Genomic DNA, 23,204 nt, shown 5'->3' on the forward strand with positions numbered 1-23,204 from the left:
TAACTTATATGCAGACTACATCATGTGAAACACTGGGCTGAATGAACCTCAAGCTGGAATCAAGACTGTCGAGAGAAATGTCAATAACCTCAGATATGCAGATGACACCACCCTAACGCCAGAAAGTGAGGAGGAACTAGAGAGCCTCTTGATGAAGGCAGAGAGTGAAAAAGCTGGCTTAAAACTCAACATTCAAAAAACAAAGATCATGGCATGCAGTCCCATCACTTCATGGCAAATAGATGGGGAAACAGGGGAAACAGTGACAGACTGTATTTTCTTGGGCTCCAAAATCACTGCAGATGGGGACTGCAGCCATGAAATTAAAAGACACTTGCTCCTTGTAGAAAAAAGCTATGACAAACCTAGACTGCATATTCAAAAGCAGAGACATTACTTTGCTGACAAAAGCCCGTATACTCAAAGTTATGGTTCTTCCAATAGTCAGGTACCAATATGAGTGGTGGACCATAAAGAAGGCTGAGCATGAAACAATTGATGCCTTTGAACTGTGGTGCTGGAGAAGGCTCTTGAAATTCCCTTGGACAGCAAGGTGATCAAACCAGGCAAACACACCTGACGCAAAGCATTTACTCACTGGAAAAGACCCTGATGCTGGGAAAGATTGAGGGCAGGAGGTGAAGGGGTCGACAGAGGACAAGATGGTGGGATGGCATCACCGACTCAATGGACATGAGTTTGAGCAAACTTTGGGAGATAATGAAGCCCAGGGAATGGACATGAGTTTGAGCAAACTTTGGGAGATAATGAAGCCCAGGGAAGCCTGGCGTGCTACAGTCTATGGGGTTGCAAAGAGTTGGACATGACTGGGTGACTCACAACAACCTACCTTTATAGGATTACAGTGAGGATGAAATGAAACAATACATATCTAGTACTTAGAAGAATGCCTGAAACATAGCAATCAAGAAATGTTAGTTGCTACTTTCTCAGTGCAAGTCACATCTACCGAAAGTGGCCCCAGAATGACAATTTGGGGCGGCGGGGGGGGAATCACAACTGGAAAATAATTAAAAGATATAGAAGAAAAATGGAAAAGGGAGAAAAATAAAAGTGGTTATCCTACCATGTTAGATGGAGGCTGGAGCACCAAACGAGCCTGTTTTCGCCTTTGTTTTCGGTAGTAGTTCTCAAACGTTTCCCGGGCCCCCTGTAAAACAAACGAAAGGAAACAGGTTGACACAATTGGGCCAACCACTCTAATATTTCATGGGAAAAGAGAAGCTCCCAGGTCAGAAGCTAAGGCAGTCCCACATTTCTCACAATCTGTCATTTTACAATAAAAACCACTGAAAAAACAAAAATAATTATTAGAACTTACTCAACCTTACTTACAAATCCCAATAGAAATGGACACAAGATTATTCAGAGGAAACTGTCAGAACTCAACCTCTAAAAACACCAAAGTTGGTTTCTGAACTAATTATCACAAATTTACAAGAAAAAAAAAAAACCAACATTCTTGTAGGTTATAATAACAGTTAAGAAAATGATCCTTTAAAAAAAAATCACAGAACATTCCAGAAGAAAATTCCAGAATAAAATCTAGTCTCAAAGAAATCACGAGCAAGAGGCCAAAAGAAGGCCAGAAAAAGGCAGAAGTTGAGAATAATGTCAGTCTTCTCAGACAGAAAGTTATCTAGCACAGGATTAACACCAAAAAGGAAGAAACAAAGGCCTATAACTTTTCGTTTAGGGTTTTTGGGCTTAAACTGAAAGGTACTCTAGAATACGAGAGCTGATTTATATGTTCTATAACTAGGGTTCAACAGTGTCCTCTCGAAATTAATGTCCTTCCCCAGACCTCACAGCATGACCATTTAGAAAAGTCTGTACAGGTTTAATTAGTACAGACTAATTAATTAAGATGCAGTCATACTATAACAGGGTGACCCTTAATCTAGCATAACTGGTGTCTTCATAAGAAGAGGAAAATGCTATATGAAGACAGCATGGGGAGAATTCACCATGGAGCCACAAGAAGAGACTGGAATGATACATCACAACATCAAGGACTGCTGGCCACCACAGAAGCTGCGGAGAGGCAAGGAAGGATTCTACCCAGAATCTCAGAGAAAGGACAGCCTCCTAACATCCTGATTTTGGATTTCTACTCTCCAAAACAGTGACTGAAGAAATTTCTCTTATTTTAAGCCACCGAGTTGTGGTACTTGATATAACAACCCTAGAAAATGATATGAGCTCAAAACTGTTAAAACATGGTGCTCACCTATTATTAAAGTCTACTCGCAACCCAAGACTTTTCTAAATAAACAAAAGCAGAAAGGGAGAGACAGCATTGTAGAGTCGTTAAGAGTACTGATTTTAGAACCAGATGAATTTATTCAAATCATGGCCCAGCCCTTACTAATTCACGTGTATAACTCACGTGCTCCATCAGTCAGTTGTGTGACTCTTTCCAACCACATGGTCTGTAGCTCGCCAGGCTTCTCTGTCCATGGGATTATCCCAGTAAGAATACTGGAGTGGGCTGCCATTTCCTCCTACAGTATAACTCATATGACTAGCTATATAATTTCCCTTTCATTAATTTAACTTCCACTGTTTAACTCTTCACCTTTCACTAGTAGACATGCCATGGCTTACTTATTTGTAGAGATGCCAACTTCCTATGTTTGTTATAAAGATTATCAAGAGTTATAAAGCTTTTAGAATACTGTCTTGATAAATAATAACCACTATGCAAATACTTATTTAAAACATAAGATGAAATCAGTGATGAAAGTGAAAGCCCCGCCCATGTGAAGATAGGTTTACTATGAAAGTGATAGTCATTTCAGTCATGTCTGACTCTTTGCGACTCTATGGACCATAACCCACCAGGCTCCTCTGTCCAGGCAAGAATATTGGAGTGGGTAGCCATTCCCTTCTCCAGGGGATCCTCCCAACCCAGGGATTGAACACAGGTCTCTTGCACAGAAGGAAGATTTTCCATGTACTATCCACTTTCAGTTTTTTTCACCTTCCCAAAAGTCTGAAGAATCTTACTCAACATGACTTCTTTGTTATACCTAAACTGGAAAAGCTATTTAAGGTACTAAATCATGCACACTTGATAGTGTAGCTCAGTGGTTGGCAAATGTTTTCTGTAATGGGCAGAACTGTAAATAGCTTTGTTGAGCCATGCAGTTTTTGATGCAACTACTCAACACTGCTGCTGTAGCATAAGAGCAGTCATAAACAATACCTAAATGAGTATGGCTCTGTTCCAATAAAGCCTTATTTGTAGAAACTGAAATTAGAATTTCGTATCATTTTCACCTGTCATAAAATATTAGTCCTCTATGGGTAAAAAATGATTTTTTGCCCATCATTTGACAAAATAAACGTTCACAAGGTCATACAAAAACAGGCAGTATGATGGATTTGACACAAGAGTCATGGTTTGACAACTCTTGGTGTAGGTTAAAATCAAATATTTTAACACACTAAGGTTTTGACAACCGTATACATCTGAATTTTTCTGTCTGAAAAATGAAAACAAACCTTAAGACAGCTATTTCAAGACTTTCTTAGTCCATAAGTTAGTGAGGTAGCAAATAATTATATTTAAGAAATAAGAAGTGGAGACTGCCTGTTGGTTTGTTAAAGTTATTCCCTACTTGTCACCATTTTCCAGCATAGTGGTATTATTAAAGGTCAATTACCTTTTGTACACAGTGAAGGGCTTTTCATTTTAAGGTTAACAGCCCTAAATGGCCCTTTATTGTGTTAGTGTGACATTACATTTCCAACATACTTTTGAGCCAAGATACACTTAATTGAGAATTTAGGGAAAGCCTTGTTAATTAGGACACAGCATACTAACTGGGACTTCCCGGGTGGCTTAGTGGTAAAGAATTCGCCTTCAATGCAGAAGCTGCAGGAGACACGGGTTCATTCCCTGGGTCAGGAAGATCCCCTAGAGGAGGAAATGGCAACCTACTCCACTATTCTTATCTGGAGAACCCCATGGGCAGAGGAGCCTGGTGGGCTACAGTCCATAGGGTAGAAAAGAGTCGGACACAACTAAAGTGACTTAGCAGTACCATACTAATTTAATTATTTGTCATAAATGATAGAAAATAAAGAAGATGAAATTCTAATCCAAATTCTAAATTCTAAAATCCAAATCATGTACTTCTACTTAATTCTAAACTATATACCTTTTGTTTTTTAATAAAAGTAAAACATAAGAAAAGACCAATTTATCTAACAGGTCTGGCTTCTCCATTTATAAAAGTGAGTTAGATTTTCCCTAGTGGATGTTAAATAAATTCACCTCTGATTTTTCTATTTCCTTTGGCAATTTTGTCAACTCAATGCTTATAGGAAGAAATTGAGAAATAGATGTCTGCCCAATACAGCTGAGTAATTGAGGAAGTCCCTGCCTATTCACAAATAGGTCAATAGACAATGCACAATAGAGTGCTGCCACTTCGGCCTCGAGCTCCTTTAACCACTCAAATGAAAAAAACAAAACACAAACCAAAAAAGGTCACCTGTAAAGCTAGCAAAGGTATAAACAAAAAGATACAAAACAATAGGAAGGCAAGGTAAAAGTTGTTTTCTTTTTCATTTTATGTCTTTAGAATGATAGTGCTCCGAAGACTATACAATAATTCATGAATTAATACATACAATGTCACAGAAAAATCAGTTACAGAGTATATAAAGTGCTTACCGTGTGAAAGACACTAAAAATCTCCTCACTGAATTTATGGTCTACAGTGGAAGACTAGAAATTAAATAAGCAATTATATTAAAATAAACTATAAAATCCTATGGATTGGAGTGGAATGTATAACTGAGTGTGCGTGTGTGTGTGTGTGTGTGTGTGTGTGTGTGTGTGTGTGTGTGCATGCACATGATTGGGGAGGGATAAATGTTAGAGAAAGATTCTCAGGAAAAAAATAACATTTATACTCATAATTGAAGAATGACTCAGAAGAATAAGCCAAGTAAATAGAAAGGGCGGGGGGGAATGTTCCTTGTAGAGAGAGAGAGATTCAGTGAAAAAAGACATCACACATTCCACAAACTGAAAGTTCTTCACAATTGGAACTTCAGGGTGTAAAGGAGAGATATGACAGGAGACAAGACCGGGGGACTTTGTAAATCATGATAAGATATTTGGACTTCAACTCTAATTTTAGACACCTGGAACTGTATGTGGTAAGCAGAATGAAGGAAGGAGAAATTAGCTACAAAAGGATTAGACTCTGACATATACTTAAAGAGGCACAAGCCAATTGGATATATACGGTAAAGGATATGAAGGAAAGAAAACTGACATGAGATTTCTAACCTAGGTAACTAGTTTGGCTGGTGGTGTCATTTAATAAGAGAGGAACCAGGAGGAAATACAGTCAATTATTATTCATGGATTCCTAATTTGCAAATTTGTCTGCCTGCTAAAATTTATGTGTAGCCTCAAAATCAAAACTCATGGCACTTTCATAGTCATCCACAGACATACACAGAGTGGTAAAAATTTTGAGTTGCCTGATACATGTGTTCCTATATATACATATCCAGATCTGAAGAAAACAAAAACACTAATTCAAAAAGATATTGTTCATAGCAGCACTATCTGCAACTGCCAACTTATGGAAGCAACCTAAATGTCCATCAACAGCTGAGTGGATAAAGAAGATATGGCAAATACATACAATTGAATACTACTGAGTCAAAAAAAAAAAAAAGAAAAAAGAAATTCTGCCATTTGTAACATGAATGGACCTAGAGAGTATTATACTTAATGAAGTAGGTTAGACAAAGAAAGATAAATACTGCATGTTATCACTTACGTGCGAAATATAAAAAAATAAATAACTGAATATTACAAAACAGAAAAAGACTCACAGATATTGAAAATGAACAAATGGTTACCATTAGTGAGAGGGAAGGAAGGAGGGACAAGACGTGTGGGGATTAAGTGGTACAAACTACTGCTGCTGCTATGTCACTTAAGTCGTGTCCGACTCTGTGCGACCCCATAGACGGCAGCCCACCAGGCTCCCCAGTTCCTGGGATTCTCCAGGCAAGAACACTGGAGTGCGTTGCCATTTCCTTTTCCAATGCATGAAAGTGAAAAGTCAAAGTGAAGTCGCTCAGTTGTGTCCAACTTGTCACAACCCCATGGATTGCAGCCTACCAGCCTCCTCCATCCATGGGATTTTCCAGGTAAGAGTACTGGCGTGGGCTGCCATTGCCTTATCTGTGTACAAACTACTACGTACATATAAAATAAACATGCTATGAGGATATACTGTACAGCACAGGGAACATAGCCAATATTTTACAACAATTTTAAATGGACTATAATCTATAAAAATGTTTAATTGCTATGTTGCATACATGAAACTAATATATTGATAATATTATAAATCAACCTTCAACTTTAAAAAACCTCATTCATACTATTTCGTGTGTGTATGCGCTTAGTCACTCCGTCGTGTCCGACTCTTTGCGACCCCATGGACTGCAGCCCACCAGGCTCCTCTGTCCATGGAATTCTTCAGGCAAGAACACTGAAGTGGGTAGCCATTCCCTTCTTAAGGGGATCTTCCCGAACCCGGGATTGAACCCAGGTCTCCTGCATTACAGGCAGATTCTTTACCGTCTGAGCCACCAGGGAAGATATTCTAAACAGACATTTCACCTACGCACATATGTGCACATAACACGTATATAAATAGGCTCATATATCATATTATATATATTCTTTTCACTGATTTTTCCAGAACATCATAATCCAGTACAATCCACTTTTACTGCACAACACTGTTCCAACTGCCTTTCTTCAAACACATGCTACAGACTGTCATACAAATGCCGGAACAAACATGGGTTATGAATAAATGTTTAAAAATAAAAACACAAGTGAAGACGTTGAATTTCCCATGTGTCTAGACTTGTCTGAATATAAACATTAAAAAAAAAGAACCAAACACAGTATTGTCACTCAGTGTAGGCAAATGAGTAAGGCCTTTTGTTTTTGTATATAAATAAAAGTGATAAAATTCATTGCTAACAAAGCTCAAAGTCAAATTATAGTTGCTATAGTAGGTCACACCAGGAATCAAATAAGTCAGGATCATGCGATCCTTGCTCTTGGAAAAAGAGAAGCCCAGATCAAAGACCTTTCCTGAAATTCTTTCCTTCATAAAAGGTAACAATGTATCCTATATGCAGAAACATCTTGAACATTTCATACAATTACTGATCCCCAGGTCCCTAAACGTTAGTGGAAACACGTCCAGTTTCATAGAAAAAAAAGCTTATGCTGGGACAATGCTTCCTCATAGGGGCAATATGTCTACATAATAGAGAGAGGAACAGATCTTCTATTTTCTTTATTAAATATTTACTATGCCATTATTTGGTTAAACAGCTCTTCATCTAGTGCATCTTCCATGGTAGAGACTGATATAAGGTTCACTGGAGAGGAGGCAGAATTCTTCCCATCCATCACAACAAAACAAAATGAACCCTTGGACTGAGAAACAACTATGGACAAGTATGCAGAGAACAAGAGAGAGAAATGGAAGAAGGGAATCACATACAAGGTTCTTCCGGCTTTGCCTACAGGAAGCAATATTTCCATTTGGTCTTGAGCAAAGCCTATAATTTCATCGCCCTGACTGCAGCTGGAGAACACCCTTTTAACTGTCCCAGCATCCAAGTGAAGACAGGTTTATTCAGAGTGTTAAAAAAAAAAAAAAAAAAACACCTGAAAGGGCTATTTTAATTTGCTTCCATGTGAAAAGGGGAGCACATATCACAGGGCACCGTAATGACATTCAGCGGGATATTACACTTCACCATATGGCTAATTTGCACAGCAGGCCCAAAGCAGGATTTTCTTTCATTAGAAGTGACTTAAAGATCAGACTACAGAAACACATGTAAACAACAAACCCAAGATGTCCCCTATATCTTAAATCTAGAAACATTCATTAGACCATTTGATTCTCAGATGTAAAAGCCCATTCACAGAGTTCTCATGGCAAGATCATTCAAGAGTTGTGAAGGTAGTATTGTGTCACAGCTCCACTTACCTACATTATGGCTTTGAAAAATGTCTAAAAGTCAAGAACCGCAAATGTCCACAACATAGATGTGGAAAGGATAATTGCTCTGGTAGATAATTTACCATGAAAAAAACAAAAAAACATTACTTTCTAAATGCCTCAATTCTTGATATTACTCACTTAGCCTACAGAGTAAATCTACATAAACTTCTGACCCTTTTTGAAGAGCAACGGCAATCTGATGTTCTAACAGAATCCTGTTTATTTTTAAGATGCCCCTTATAACTTATGTTTGTCTTGGCATTTCCTCTTTCTGCCATACCCCAAGTCTGAGCCATAGAAAAGAACATCCCCTCCGGGAATGACAGAAGTCTACAGAATTTTAAAAAAGAAAGAAATCTAATGTCTAATGATTATGGAGAGTTGGGTCTGTGCTTTTGAAGAAAGTAAACATTATGATTAACAATCTTGGGCTTTGTAATTAGCTTCCCCTCTTCCATGAGAGAGTGTTAATTTATTAAATATTTTAACAAAGAGTCTTTTATTATTAGATTCAGTTTGGCTGCCTCCTTTCATAGCATTACCAATTACAACCAATAAAGCTTTAATTGATGACTACTTTTTATAACCTTTGACCCAAGATGATAAACAGTTGTACCTTAGAAGCGAAAGGGTAAACCTCAAAGGGAACAGTGTCTTAATCATGCTTAGCAAACCAAACTGCTTAAAATTACAACCTACCTACCTGGCTAGAACAGAAACCCAGACTTCCTCTATGATTAAGGTAATTGATCAGGAAAAGACTTGGATTTCACTTTTAAGATAAGTGCCCCATTTTGTTACAAAAAACATAAGTTGAATAATCTGTATATAACTGTGCACAATTACATGCACAAATAATGTGCTAATTGTATACTATAATACAATTTAATCAATTTGTAGACAATCAGCAACAGAATTCTTTTTTTATGTTTTTTTTCCAATTTTACTGAGAAATAATTGACTTACATCTTTTTATAAGTTCAAAACATACAGTATGGTGATTTGATTATGATGGTTAGAAGTCTCTTCTAACTCACAACTGTCAATCTTTCAACTGCTGAAGTGCTTCAAAATTTAAAATTTCCCAATCTCTTAATCTATTTCATGTTGCCAAAATGAACAGGGCTTTGAACAATTACTAAAGAACACACAGAAAAAGGTATCATCTAAAATGTAAATAAAAATTATATCATCATGTCACAGTTGTTATACACAAATCACTTCATGGAGATGAAAGGTAATGAGACATTATTAATAGTCCTCACTATTAACAATAAGTAAATAGAAACTGCTGGCTTAACACAAGGTATAATACAAGATTTTATACAAGAAGAACTAGGCGTATAGCTTTCAAGTGACTTCTCATGTAAATTAAAGGAAGTCAACACCAGGAAAAACAAAAAATCTGAGGCTCAGTCTAAGAACTTTATAAACTGAACGAGCTATACACATTATTTTTATGATATATAAATGTATGTAATGGCTGTTTTATTAAAGACACATGGCTGCTCCCTGCCTTTCAAAATCAAACTTGCCAAACCACCTCCCAAAACAGCCCTTTATATAGTTAAGTGACGACTGGAGGAATTTTGTATAAATAAATCTATGCCTTTTCTCCCCCATTAACAGAAACTGTACAGAAACAGACAAATTTAGAATATAAGAATTTAAAAAATCTGTCATACTGAACTTCAGATATTCAGAAAAACAGGCAGAATATCTAAAAACAAAAAAATATAAATATATTCAGCTGATGTTTGCTTAAAAATATAAGAATATAGGTTAAGAGAAAAAAGGAAGCTAAAAGTTAAATAAACTTTGCTTCAATACCAATTTTTAATGAAACTTTTTACTATGAGAGGCCTGTAGATTTACATGCAATTATAAAAAAATTAATAGAGACCTTTACTCAGGTTTTCCAAAGGTGAGCATCTTAGAAAACTACAGTTCCCTATCACAACTGGGACACTGACAGTGATACAATCAGTCAAGGATGCACAATTCCAAAACTACAAGGATCCCACAAGCGCCCTTTTTATAGCCATACCCACACTTCCCTCCATCCCTACCTTCTACTGAACTTTTGGTAAGCACTAATGTTTTCTCCATTCCTATAATTTTTGTCATTTAAGACATGTAAATGGAATTTTACAGTGTGCAGCCTTTTGAGATTGGCTTATCTCACTCACCATAAATCTCTGAAGATTCATCTGCTGCTCTGCTGCTAAGTCGCTTAAGTCATGTCCGACTCTATGCGACCCCACAGATGGCAGCCCACCAGGCTCCGCCATCCCTGGGATTCTCCAGGCAAGAGCACTGGAGTGGGTTGCCATTTCCTTCTCCAGAAGATTCATCTAGGTTGCTGCAAATATCAGCAGTTCTTTCCTTTGCATTGCCGAGTAATATGTCATGATGCTACAGTATAAACAGACCATAGTTAAACTATTCATCTCCTGCAAGATTACAGGGCTTTTTCCCGTTTGCTGCTATTATGAACAAAGCTGCTATAAAGTATGTGAAATACCTGAAGTAAGCTTTCTTTTCTCTGGGATAAATAAACACGAGTGCAACTGCTGGGTTACATGATAATTTCATGTTGAGTTTTTTAAACTGCCAAACTGTTTTCTAGAGTGAAAAGTGACCTGCACCATATATGTGCCTATCAACAACCGTAATGGTATTTGGTATAGTCACTATTGTAAAGGAGTGTAATGATGGCTCATGGTGGCTTTAATTCTTTTTAATAACTAACGATGCTAAACAAAAGATGTAACCAAGTGCTTAGTTTCCATCTGTACATATGCACTGGTAAACTGTTTATTGTGTGTTTTTTGTCCATACCATAACTGGATTGTTTACTCTTTTATGGTTGAGTTTGGAAAAGTCTTTATATACATTCTAGATACTAGTCCTTTTTGGATACACCATTTGCTAACATTTTCCCCCACTCTGAAACTTGGCTTTTCATCCTGTTAACAGGGTCTTTTAATTTTGATGAGGTTCAATTTATCAATTATTTTCTTTTCGTGATAAGTGCTTTTGGAGTAAAGTCTAAGAACTCTGTCTACCTCTAGAGTCTGAGGGTCTTCTATTTTTCTCAAAAGTTTTCTAGTTTTGCATTTTACATTTAAATCATAATACATTTTGAGTTACTTTTTGTACAAAATGTGAGAAGTAACTCGAGGTTCACTATTTTGCTGTGTGAATATGCAAATATTCTAGCACTATTTGTTGAATTGCTTCTGTAACTTTGTCACATATTTTTATCTTTCTAAATTTTCTATTATGTCCCACTGATCTATGTCGCCCTTTGTCAATTCCATACATCTTTTTTTTTACGCTTTCTATTGAGCTATGTCTTATATATAACATCATTTGGTTTCAGATTAGATAGTACACATTGTGAAATGATCACCACAGTAAGTCCAGTTACCATTCATCACCACACAAACTTAATTTTTAGGATTTATTCTCATGGCAACTTTCAAGTATTCTCTACAATATCACTGACTATGGTAAATAAGTTGTACATTACACCCCCAGGACTTCTTGTCATTATTGAAAGTTTGCACCTCTTAACCCTCTTCACCTCATTAAACTTTAAAGCTTTTGCACAGTAAAGGAAACCATAAGCAAAATGAAAAGACAATTTACAGAATGGGAGAAAATATTGCAAATGATGCGATCAATAAGGGCTTAATTTCCAAAATATACAAATAGCTCATGCAGCTTAACATCAAAAACCCCAATTTAAAAATTGGCAGAAGATATAAATAGACATTTTCTAAAGAAGACATGCAATGGGCACATGAAAAAATTCCCAACATCACTAATTATTAGAGGTGTGCAAATTAAAACTATGAAGTATCACTTCACACCAGTCAGTATGGCTACCATCAAAAACTCTAAACATAATATCCTGGAAAGGGTGTGCAGAAAAAGGAACCCTCCTGCATTGTTAGTGGAAATGTAAATTTGTGCAGCCACAATGGAGAACAATCTGGAGGTTTCTTAAAACATTAAAAATAGAGCTACCATATAATCCAGCAATTCCACTCCTGGGCATATATCCAGAGAGAACTTTAATTCAAAAAGATACATGCACTCCGATGTTCAAGGTGGCACTATTTACAATAGTGAAGACAGAGAAACAACTTAAATGTCCATCAACAGAGGAATGAATAAAGAAGATGTGCTATATATGTGTGCGTGTGTATATACACATACACACACATAATGGAATATTGCTCATCCACAAAAAAGAATGAAATAATGCCATTTGTGGCAACATGGATGAATCTGGAGATTATCATACTAATTGAAGTCAGTCAGAGAAAGACAAACACTGCATGATATCATTTATATGCAGAGTCTTAAAAAATGATAGAAATGAACATATTTACAAAACTGAAATAAACTCACAGACATAGAAAACAAACTTAGTTACCAAAGCAGAAGAGGAGGTAAACTGGGATTTTAGGATTAACAGATACACAGTGCTATATATAAAATAAGCAACAAGGACTACTGTATAGCATGTGTGCTAAGTCGCTTCAGTTGTGTCCAACACTACGTGAGCCTCTGGACTGTAGCTTCCCAGGCACCTCTGTCTATGTCCTGGATTTTCCAGGCCAGAATACTGGAGTGGGTTGCCATTTCCTACTCCAGGGGATCTTCTCAACCCAGGGATCAAACCTGTGTCTCTTATGTCTCCTACATTGGCAGGTGGGTTCTTTATCACTAGCACCATCTGGGAAGCCCACTGTATAGCATAGAGAACTATACTTAATATCCTGTAACAATTTATAATGGAAAAAAATGTAAAAGAGAAAATATACATGTGTGTATATACACATGCATGTATATGTGTCACTTTTCTGTATACCTGAAATTGTCACAACTTCTTAAATCAAATATACTTCAATTAAAAAAACTAAAAACATCTGTATGTCTTCTTTGGAGAAATGTCTATGTAGTTCTTTGGCCCATTTTTTGATTGGGTCACTTATTTTTCTGGAATTGAACTTCAGGAGTTGCTTATATATTTTTGAGATTAATCCTTTGTCTGTTGCTTCATTTGCTATTATTTTCTCCCAATCTGAGGGCTGTCTTTTGACCTTGGTTATAGTTTCCTTTGTTGTGCAAAAGCTTTTAAGTTTTATTAGGTCCCATTTGTTTAGTTTTGCTTTTATTTCCAATATTCTGGGAGGTGGGTCATAGAGGATCCTGCTGTGATTTATGTCAGAGAGTGTTTTGCCTATGTTCTCCTCTAGGAGTTTTATAGTTTCTGGTCTTACATTTAGATCTTTAATCCATTTTGAGTTTATTTTTGTGTATGGTGTTAGAAAAGTGTTCTAGTTTCATTCTTTTACAAGTGGTTGACCAGTTTTCCCAGCACCACTTGTTAAAGAGGTTGTCTTTTTTCCATTGTATATTCTTACCTCCTTTGTTGAAGATATGGTGTCCATAGGTTTGTGGATTTATCTCTGGGCTTTCTATTCTGTTCCATTGATCTATATTTCTGTCTTTGTGCCAATACCATACTGTCTTGATGACTGTGGCTTTGTAGTATAGTCTGAAGTCAGGCAGGTTGATTCTTCCAGTTCCATTCTTCGTTCTCAAGATTACTTTGGCTATTCAAGGTTTTTTGTATTTCCATACAAATTGTGAAATTATTTGTTCCAGTTCTGTGAAAATACCATTGGTAGCTTGATAGGGATTGCATTGAATCTACAGATTGCTTTGGGTAGAATAGCCATTTTGACACTATTGATTCTTCCAATCCATGAACATGGTATGTTTCTCCACCTGTTTGTGTCCTCTTTGATTTCTTTCATCAGTGTTTTATAGTTTTCCATGTATAGGTCTTTTGTTTCTTTAGGTAGATATACTCCTAAGTATTTTATTCTTTCTGTTGCAATGGCGAATGGTATTGTTTCCTTAATTTCTCTTTCTGTTTTCTCATTGTTAGTGTATAGAAATGCAAGGGATTTCTGTGTGTTAATTTTATATCCTGCAACTTTACTATATTCACTGATTAGCTCTAGTAATTTTCTGGTAGAGTCTTTAGGGTTTACTATGTAGAGGATCATGTCATCTGCAAACAGCCAGAGTTTCACTTCTTCTTTTCCTATCTGGATTCCTTTTATTTCTTTTTCTGCTCTGATTGTTGTGGCCAAAACTTCCAAAACTATGTTGAATAGTAGTGGTGAGAAACAGACATTTCTCCAAAGAAGACATACAGATGGCTAGCAAACACATGAAAAGATGCTCAACATCACTCATTATCAGAGAAATGCAAATCAAAACCACAATGAGGTACCATTACACGCCAGTCAGGATGGCTGCTATCCAAAAGTCTACAAGCAATAAATGCTGGAGAGGGTGTGGAGAAAAGGGAACCCTCTTACACTGTTGGTGGGAATGCAAACTAGTACAGCCACTATGGAAAACAGTGTGGAGATTCCTTAAAAAACTGGAAATAGAACTGCCATATGACCCAGCAATCCCACTCCTGGGCATACACACTGAGGAAACCAGATCTGAAAGAGATACGTGCACCCCAATGTTCATCGCAGCACTGTTTATAATAGCCAGGACATGGAAGCAACCTAGATGTCCATCAGCAGATGAATGGACAAGGAAGTTGTGGTACATATACACCATGGAATATTACTCAGCCGTTAAAAAGAATTCATTTGAATCAGTTCTAATGAAATGGATGAAACTGGAGCCCATTATACAGAGTGAAGTAAGCCAGAAAGATAAAGAACATTACAGCATACTAACACATATATATGGAATTTAGAAAGATGGTAACGATAACCCTATATGCAAAACAGAAAAAGAGACAGAGATGTACAGAATAGATTTTTGGACTCTGTGGGAGAAGGCGAGAGTGGAATGTTTTGAGAGAACAGCGTCGAAACATGTATATTATCAAGGGTGAAAGAGATGACCAGCCCAGGTTGGCAAGTGCTCAGGGCTGGTGCACTGGGAAGACCCAGAGGGATCGGGTGGAGAGGGAGGTGGGAGGGGGGATTGGGATGGGGAATACATGTAAATCCATGGCTGATTCATGTCAATGTATGGCAAAAACCACTACAATATTGTAAAGTAATTCGCCTCCAACTATTAAAAATAAATGGGAAAAAAAAGCTAAAAACAATGTGATTATAAAAAAAGAATAATTTTTGTTAAAAAAGAAATGTCCAAAATCAAGTGATTTTTAAAATACAAATAAAATTCACCAATGTACCATTTGTTTTCCTGCTACAAAGTTAGCAAAAGAAAAAAGACAATACTCTATATTATTGGAAATATGGCAAAATCACAATCCTAAATTCTTTTCTTAAGGAATGCAAATTATGATGACGTTTTTGAGAAATTAAGTATCAGGAAACTAATAATATGTCTGCCCTGTAACTCACTTTAATCGTTTTACCTAAAGTAATCATCAGATGAGTGATTTTTTAAAAAAATACTTAATATGTGCACAGTTGAAAGAACTCAGGTTCACATTCTTACAATATGGGTTAGAATCCTGGCTTATTCCTAACTCTGTGATCTTAAGCAACTTAATCTAAGTCTCAACTGCCTCACCTGCAAAAGAGGAATATTAATATACACACTTGCTAGGATTGCTAGGAGGATAAACCAAGACAATATATGCAAATCATACAAAACGATGCCTAGCATATACTAAGGTCTCAATAAATGGTAGACACTGACATCATCATCATCATTATTACTGTTTTTCATGACTATCATGATTAATTACAACATCAGATTAAGGAAACTTACATACTGAAAACAAAAACAATAATGCTGATCTGTATTTACTGACATGAACATATATTTGTGATAATGTACCTATTAAGGGAAGGGGGAAGCAAAGTATAAAGAAATGCACACAGTATAATTAAATTTATGTAAAACGTATATGAAATGTGTCCAAAGAATAATGTCTGTAAGCAAGTAGGCCAAAATTGTGGTGAAACTACCAGTAATTTGGTTTCTTAAAATTTTTCAAATTTTTAAAACAATGAACAATGACATTTAGGTGAAAAATAAATATCAAAGGCACCATAGTGTCCATGATCTCACCAGGTCAGGGCAGAAAGAGCCTAGAACAGACAGACTGGAACGATTAGTATAGAAACTGTCAGATCCCAAGATAAAGAACATAAGAAGAGAAAAAAAATAAGTGCTTTCTTCAGAATTGATAGGTGAGAATAAAAGTGGTTCCTGTGCTATGTCTAGAGTTAGACAGGGTTAGAGTAACTGCTGGCACCTGGAAAGGAACTCACCATCCTGTAGCAATAAGAAAACCATAAAGTTGATACTTTGGGACCCTGCCATCTACCACTCTGCCTACAGACAAGGTGCCTGCCTATCTGAAGACTCCTCCCTATAAAACCCAAGTATGACTGCAGACAACAGAAGATATCTGGCACTGTACAAAGTTTCAACAAAAGGTCTGTTTGAAAATTTCCCTGAAGAGAGTAAAAAACTATGGCTGGAAAGAGGAAAATTCTTGCTCTTTTCTGAATGGGAGGGTCCAAGTGAAGCTTGATCCTGGAACAAACTGCACAATAACCTGGCATTATGAAGGGCTATTTGGCAACTCAAGGAAGGATGATCTATCCTAAGACTAGTCCAGAGTGAGCTTGGCTTTGCCTAACTTAGGGCTGGCAGTGATCCTTTTAAAACGATCACCAGCCTCTCCCCTCCTGAATTTCCCAAGCCAGGTTTAGAGTGAAGAGCAGAGAGTGAGCACAGGATAATTTCTAATTAAAAATAAACGCTTAGGATGAACTGCGCAGAACAAACCCAGCGAGGCTGCAGTTTCACACGGCAGTTGCAGAACCCTTACATATCCAAAGAGACCTTGTATGACGACACTAACACATTATTAGAGTTCCTCATAAGCCAATACTCCTAATCCAAGGCCAAAATATTAAACGTATTTGTCTACCTTCTTTCTCTATTGCAGTCATTTTTCTAAGCCAATACATATGTGGTTTAATATGACTGAGTTTCTCCACATCCTTATATCTGATTTCCAGGGCTTTGCTAACATAAGAAGGAAAGCCATGACTATTATTTTCAAAAAAATTTTGTCCCAAAACTACCAAGAGCATTGCTTTCTTAATTAAGAATTTTATAATTTTTCTTTTTCCTCAAATTTTAGATACCAGATATGAATGCAAAACAATGTCAGTCTATTTTTTTTAGTAGTATGTTCAGAATGCATAGTTATATAAAAAGTTTTTTTTACTTACTGTACAACTTTTGCCCCGGCAACAGAAACATTAATAATACAGAAAAGCAAAAAGGTTTCAAATACAACACAAAAACAAACTTAGCTGCTATTTTTGCCAATCACTAGCACTGTGATCCACTGTTGCTGTTCAATTGCTCAGTCACGTCCAAATCTGCGACCCCACAGACTGCAGCACGCCAAGCTTCCCTGTCCATCACCATCTCCCAGAGCTTGCTCAAACTTATGTCCATTGAGTCAGTCATGACATCCAACCATCTTGTCCTCTGTCATCACCTTCTCCTCCTGCCTTCAATCTTTCCCAGTATGAGGGTCTTTTCTAATGAGTCGGCTCTTTGCATCAGGTGGCCAAAGTATTAGAGCTTCAGCTTCAACATCAGTCCTTCCGATGAATATTCAGGACTGATTTCCTTTAGAATTGATTGGTTTGATCTCTGTGCAGTCCAAAGGACCCTCAAGAGTCTTCTCCAACATCAAAGTTCAAAAGCATCAATTCTTCGGCTCTCAACCTTCTTTATGGCCAACTCTCACATAACTACTGAAAAAACCATAGCTTTGACTATAGGAATCTTTGTCGGCTAAATAATGTCTCTGCTTTTTTTTTTTTTTTTTCCATTTATTTTTATTAGTTGGAGGCTAATTTCTTTACAATATTATAGTGGGTTTTGCCATACATTGACATGAATCAGCCATGGAGTTACATGTATTCCCCATCCTGATCCCCCCTCCCACCTCCCTCTCTACCTGATCCCTCTGGGTCTTTCCAGTACACTGGGCCTGAGCACTTGTCTCATGCATCCAACCTGGGCTGGTGATCTGTTTCACCATAGATAATATACATGTTTTGATGCTGTTCTCTCGAAACATCCCACCCTCGCCTTCTCCCACAGAGTCCAAAAGTTTGTTCTGTCTCTGCTTTTTAATATGCTATCTAGGTTTGTTACAGCTTTTCTTCCAAGGAGCAGGCATCTGTTTATTTCATGGCTGCAGTCACCATCTGCAGTGATTTTGGAGCCCAAAAAAATATAAAGTCTGTCACTATTTCCATTGTTTCTCCATCTATTTGCCATGATGGGGCCAGATGCCATGATCTTAATTTTCTGAATGTTGAGTTTTAAGCCAGTTTTTCACTCTCCTCTCTCACCTTCATCAGGAGACTCTTTAGTTCCTCTTTGCTTTCTGTCGTAAGTGTGGTGTCATCTGCATATCTGAGGTTATTGATATTTCTCCCAACAATATTGATTCCAGCTTGTGCTTCATGTAGCCTGGCATTTCACATGATATATACAGAGTACATGATCCATTAGGCAGTTCGATTAATCTTGCTGAACTTGCCTCCCCTCAACTACCAAGTCAATGTATGATGCTCATAATAAAACCTGTTTTTGTCAAACTGGTATCCTAAACTTGAAAGAATGCAGCAGTTTGGACACTGACTGTAGACTATCTTAAGCTATAGGTAATATTTGGAGAAGGGAATGGCAACCCACTCCAGTATTCTTGCCCAAAGAATTCCAAGTACAGAGGAGCCTGGCAGGCTACAGGTCATGGGGTCATAACGAGTCAGACACAACTGAGCAACTAACACATGCATAGGTAATACTGTCAAATGGAGAAAAAAGACAAAAACTATCCTTCCTTCTAATGAGGATTAAAGTTCGATCTTTCTCTATTTTCATATTTGTAAGAACTTTGAGAAGATAGATATAGCTCTAAAAGTTAAACTGGATCTTCCATGCTTGCCATTTTCACAAAGTATATTTCATATAAACCACAAGCAACAAATAATTTTAATTACTCTGATAAAAGAGAAAATAAACTATGCTTCAGGTTTTAAAAAGCATATAACAAAATTACATAGTATAAGACGGTATATAATAAAGCATTTGTTAAGCATGCCTCTTTTACTTCATCAAATCCTAAATGCAACTCCTACCTTTTCAAGACTCTTAAGTGGAGCTTATTTTTATGAAGTATGGTGGTGCTAGTGGTAAAAAATCTGCCTGCCAATGCAGGAGACATAAGAGAAACGGGTTCAATCCCTGGGTCAGGAATATCCCCTGGAGGAGGGCATGGCAACACATTCCAGTATTCCTGACTGGGAATCCCATGGACAGAGGAGCCTGGTCAGCCACAGTTTATGCATCGTAGAGTCAGACATGCCTGAAGCGACTTAGCATGCAGGCAGGAGCAACCACTGTACCTAGTATATGCTTTATAAAAACAATTTTAATGTCCTATTTACTATTCTCAACAACTCTTTAAAGTATATTTTCTTACGACTATAAGAAAAGCTATGGGCTTCCCTGATACCTCAGTTGTTAACAGAATCCACCTGCAATGTGAGAGACCTGGTTTTGATCCCTCAGTTGGGAAGATCCCCTGGAGAAGGAAAAGGTTACCCACTCCAGTATTCTGGCCTAGAGAATTCCATGGACTGTATTTAGTCCATGGGGTTGCAAAAAGTCAGATAGGACTGAGCGACTTTCAGACTTTCCTTGTCAAAGTACACTGATAGTAAGACAAATCTGTCTGATACCAGCTCATGCTGTTTCTATTACAGCCTTTTCTATACAGGCTTTTCAGTCTAGTTCCACAGTCTCTACTTCCAGGAACCTAATAAAGGCAGCTTTTTTATTCTCCACCAACGAATGGATGAGGATTTTCTTATGGAACTCTCCCTTCCACCAAATTAAACTTTTTTTAAGACTAAGTCACACTAAACTAAACCACAGTGGATACAGATCCACTGTGGTTTCAGGGAACTTCAATCAAGTTGTTTTAATGAAAGAATGTTTTATCCATGGATTGGAGATGAAAAGCTTAAACGAAAAACAAAAACTTGCTATTCATATCATTTACATCTCTTTCCCACTTTAAGAACAAGTAACTTCACAATGACATTTATGTTTACAAAGGTGCTGAGACTTTCAGCAAGTAACTTTTCTTTTTTTGTTCCAAAGAAAGAAATCCCTGATGTACCTCTTCAGAATCTGGAGTATTAACTGGTTTAAAACTCACCCTTAAAGAATGAAATGTACCAGCAATAAATATTTGTTGAATGAATAAAGTAGACTGCATTAAAGCATTACTTGATTTTTGGTATACTTGTTTTTCTTTGAAAGGTTGACTTTTAAAAAGAATGTATGGTGATTAAAATTCACTGTAGGAATACAAATGTGTACACACTCTTTGCTTTAAGTTTGACCAAAGTCTTTTCTATTTTGATTCTCGAAAACAGATAAGAAAAGCCACTTTGTGTGACTTGACACATACACCAAAGATCTTAAAAAGAACTACTAGTTTTCAAGTTGTAGAAGTTACGTGGCAATTTTGTCAAGATTGTCAGGGTAAATATAGTTCTAGAGTAAATTCCCAGCAGACTTTTGATAAATGCTAATGGAATTTATCTGATAATGTGACATGTGGGTAGAAGCAATTTAAGAGTATTGTAATAGGGTATCACTTGCAAAGAACTGACTTTATAATACTACCCCAGTTCAAAATGTAACTGTTGAAGTATACAGTATTACACATTTTAATTTTTTTCTCTTTTATACTCCATTCCTAACTTCACTTTCTTTATCAACAGAAACACCCATCTTACTATATATATGACCTGTTATTTAAATGAATCTTTCATAGCTATTTATATAAAAATGCATCTTTGACGTATGTACAGTACTAGTTTATGCATTAATTTTAATTTATATAAATGATACTGAGCTATCAACTGTATTGTTTCTTACTTTGATCTTCAGCATTGTATTTCTGAAATCTTTATAGTATATTGTTATATATAAGTATTATTCATCATTTACAGTGCTTGGTATGTGTTTCATATTACATTCAATCATCTATAAGTACCAATTTTACACATCTAGTTCCTAGGTAATGAATACCTAGATTGCCTCCACTATTTGCCACTCTCAACAATGCCAAAATAAACCCTCATAAATGCATTCTTGTGGAAATAAAGGAGAGTTTTTTGTGGGATAGAGGCCATCACAACGTGGCAGCCTCAAGTCTTGACAGTAAGTCACTAGCCTATACCTTACAGCACAGAAACTTTGATGAATTAAAAAGAGGATTTTAACATTACCACAGTCTTTCTATTGTGATTACTACAGGAATTTCATTGACTTAACTAATAAAATTAGGAAGAAACTGACAATTTTGCAATGTTCAGACATTCTGTTAGAAGAGTATCTCACTATTCATTTATTCAGTACTTTCTACACCTAAATGTCCTTTAATAGAAATTTGAAACTTTCATCATAAAGGACTTGCACATTTTTCAGGTTAATTTCTATCTAACCTATTAAAGGGTTTATTTATTTTCAACTGTATCTTCTTGATGAGTATAATTGATTTAAAGAACTGCTATTGGGTATGCTGTATAATTTTTTTAATCTATCTTTTCCTCTTTTTTCCTGGGTCTAGAACCTTGGGAATAAGGATCACGAGGCTGGCATGTATTTGCTATGCCCAGTATTTGTCTTTGTCTTCTTCTTGACTTATTGGAAATCATTGTAAAGTTTAGTCATTAAGTATGATATTTGCTGTGGATTTTTCATAGATTCCCTTTACCAAATTTAAATACTTCTACACATACTGGTTGGAGAAGGAAATGGCAAGAACACTCCAGTGTTCTTGCCTGGAGAATCCTGGGGACGGAGGAGCCTGGTAGGCTGCCGTCTATGGGGTCGCACAGAGTTGGACACGACTGCAGTGACTCAGCAGCAGCATACATACTGGTACTCATCGCATGTCTTATCTATATCACTTTTTTTCTTTTTTTCAAGGAAGTTATTTTTATTTGACCTTACTATTTTATTCTAGCCTATTCTACTTTATGCTGTATTGCACAGCATGTGGGATCCTAGTTCCCATAACAGGTATCGAACCCACACCACCCTGCATTTGAAGCAGGGACTTTACACCACTGAACCACCAAAGTAGTTCCAGTATATCAATTTTTCTTGAATATAAGAATATGTCTCATTTTTTTTATCTCTCCTCAAAGTATAAGACATAGTAAAAAAAAAAAAAATATTCTCAGATTGATTGGTCTTTTTCCTAATAAGCTCATTGCAAATATGTGTCAGTACAAGGTAACAAAAAAAAAAAGAGGGAGAGAGAGGGAAAGAATGATAATTACCTTTCTGGCTTCCTATTGTGGAACTCACCTTATCCAGATGAATATGATTCTTCCTGGCTAAAATCCATGCTTCCACCCTCTGCTTAAGCAATTCCATAGCAGGAGTTTTTTGTTTCTCTCCTCCCTTAAAGTTGCCCACAACTTCATTCCTCATCAGGACTGTTCCCTGATGGCGTCTCAAGTCACAGAAGTCCCTACAGCCCTGAAAAGTATCTATACCACAGTTGAGACTTCGAGAGATTAAAGACTTTCCCAAATTCAGGTATGCCACTAACACCAAATATGATTTACCTAATGAAAGGCAAACTAAATCCAAACCATGGAGATATGATGACAAAAGATGTTAATACTGCCACAATCACTTACAGAGCTCCAACACTAGTATATACAATGAAGATTTAGCTTCAGGCTTCTAAAAAATAAAGCCATCTGTAGGGCACTGCAATATTTATATCTTGGCAGACTTCCCAGAGCATGAAAGAACCAATATTTTCAAAGATACAGCCAGACAGTCATCCGAAAAATTTCCTCAGTCTATTCTCAAAGCACCATGCACTGAAGATTTCAGCAACAAAAAGTAATCTTCACAAAGAAGTATTAAACATGCACTGCACCATTTTACACTTACTCAGAATTTTATAAATTATTAAATGTTCAAGAT

General features: G+C 36.7%; 1 protein-coding gene across 2 annotated transcripts in view; it reads right to left on the reverse strand.

Moving 5' to 3' along the window:
* EXOC6B (exocyst complex component 6B) overlaps positions 1-23,204 on the reverse strand; it is a 669,652-nt gene that overhangs the window by 333,894 nt on the left and 312,554 nt on the right. For both annotated transcript variants that reach the window (XM_065929532.1, XM_065929531.1), the window contains exon 9: positions 1,088-1,171. In XM_065929532.1, coding sequence (XP_065785604.1) covers positions 1,088-1,171 — 84 coding nt within the window. The remainder of the gene's footprint in view (positions 1-1,087; positions 1,172-23,204) is intronic.

Source organism: Muntiacus reevesi, chromosome 3 (assembly GCF_963930625.1).
Source record: "Muntiacus reevesi chromosome 3, mMunRee1.1, whole genome shotgun sequence".
Classification (NCBI taxonomy): domain Eukaryota; kingdom Metazoa; phylum Chordata; class Mammalia; order Artiodactyla; family Cervidae; genus Muntiacus; species Muntiacus reevesi.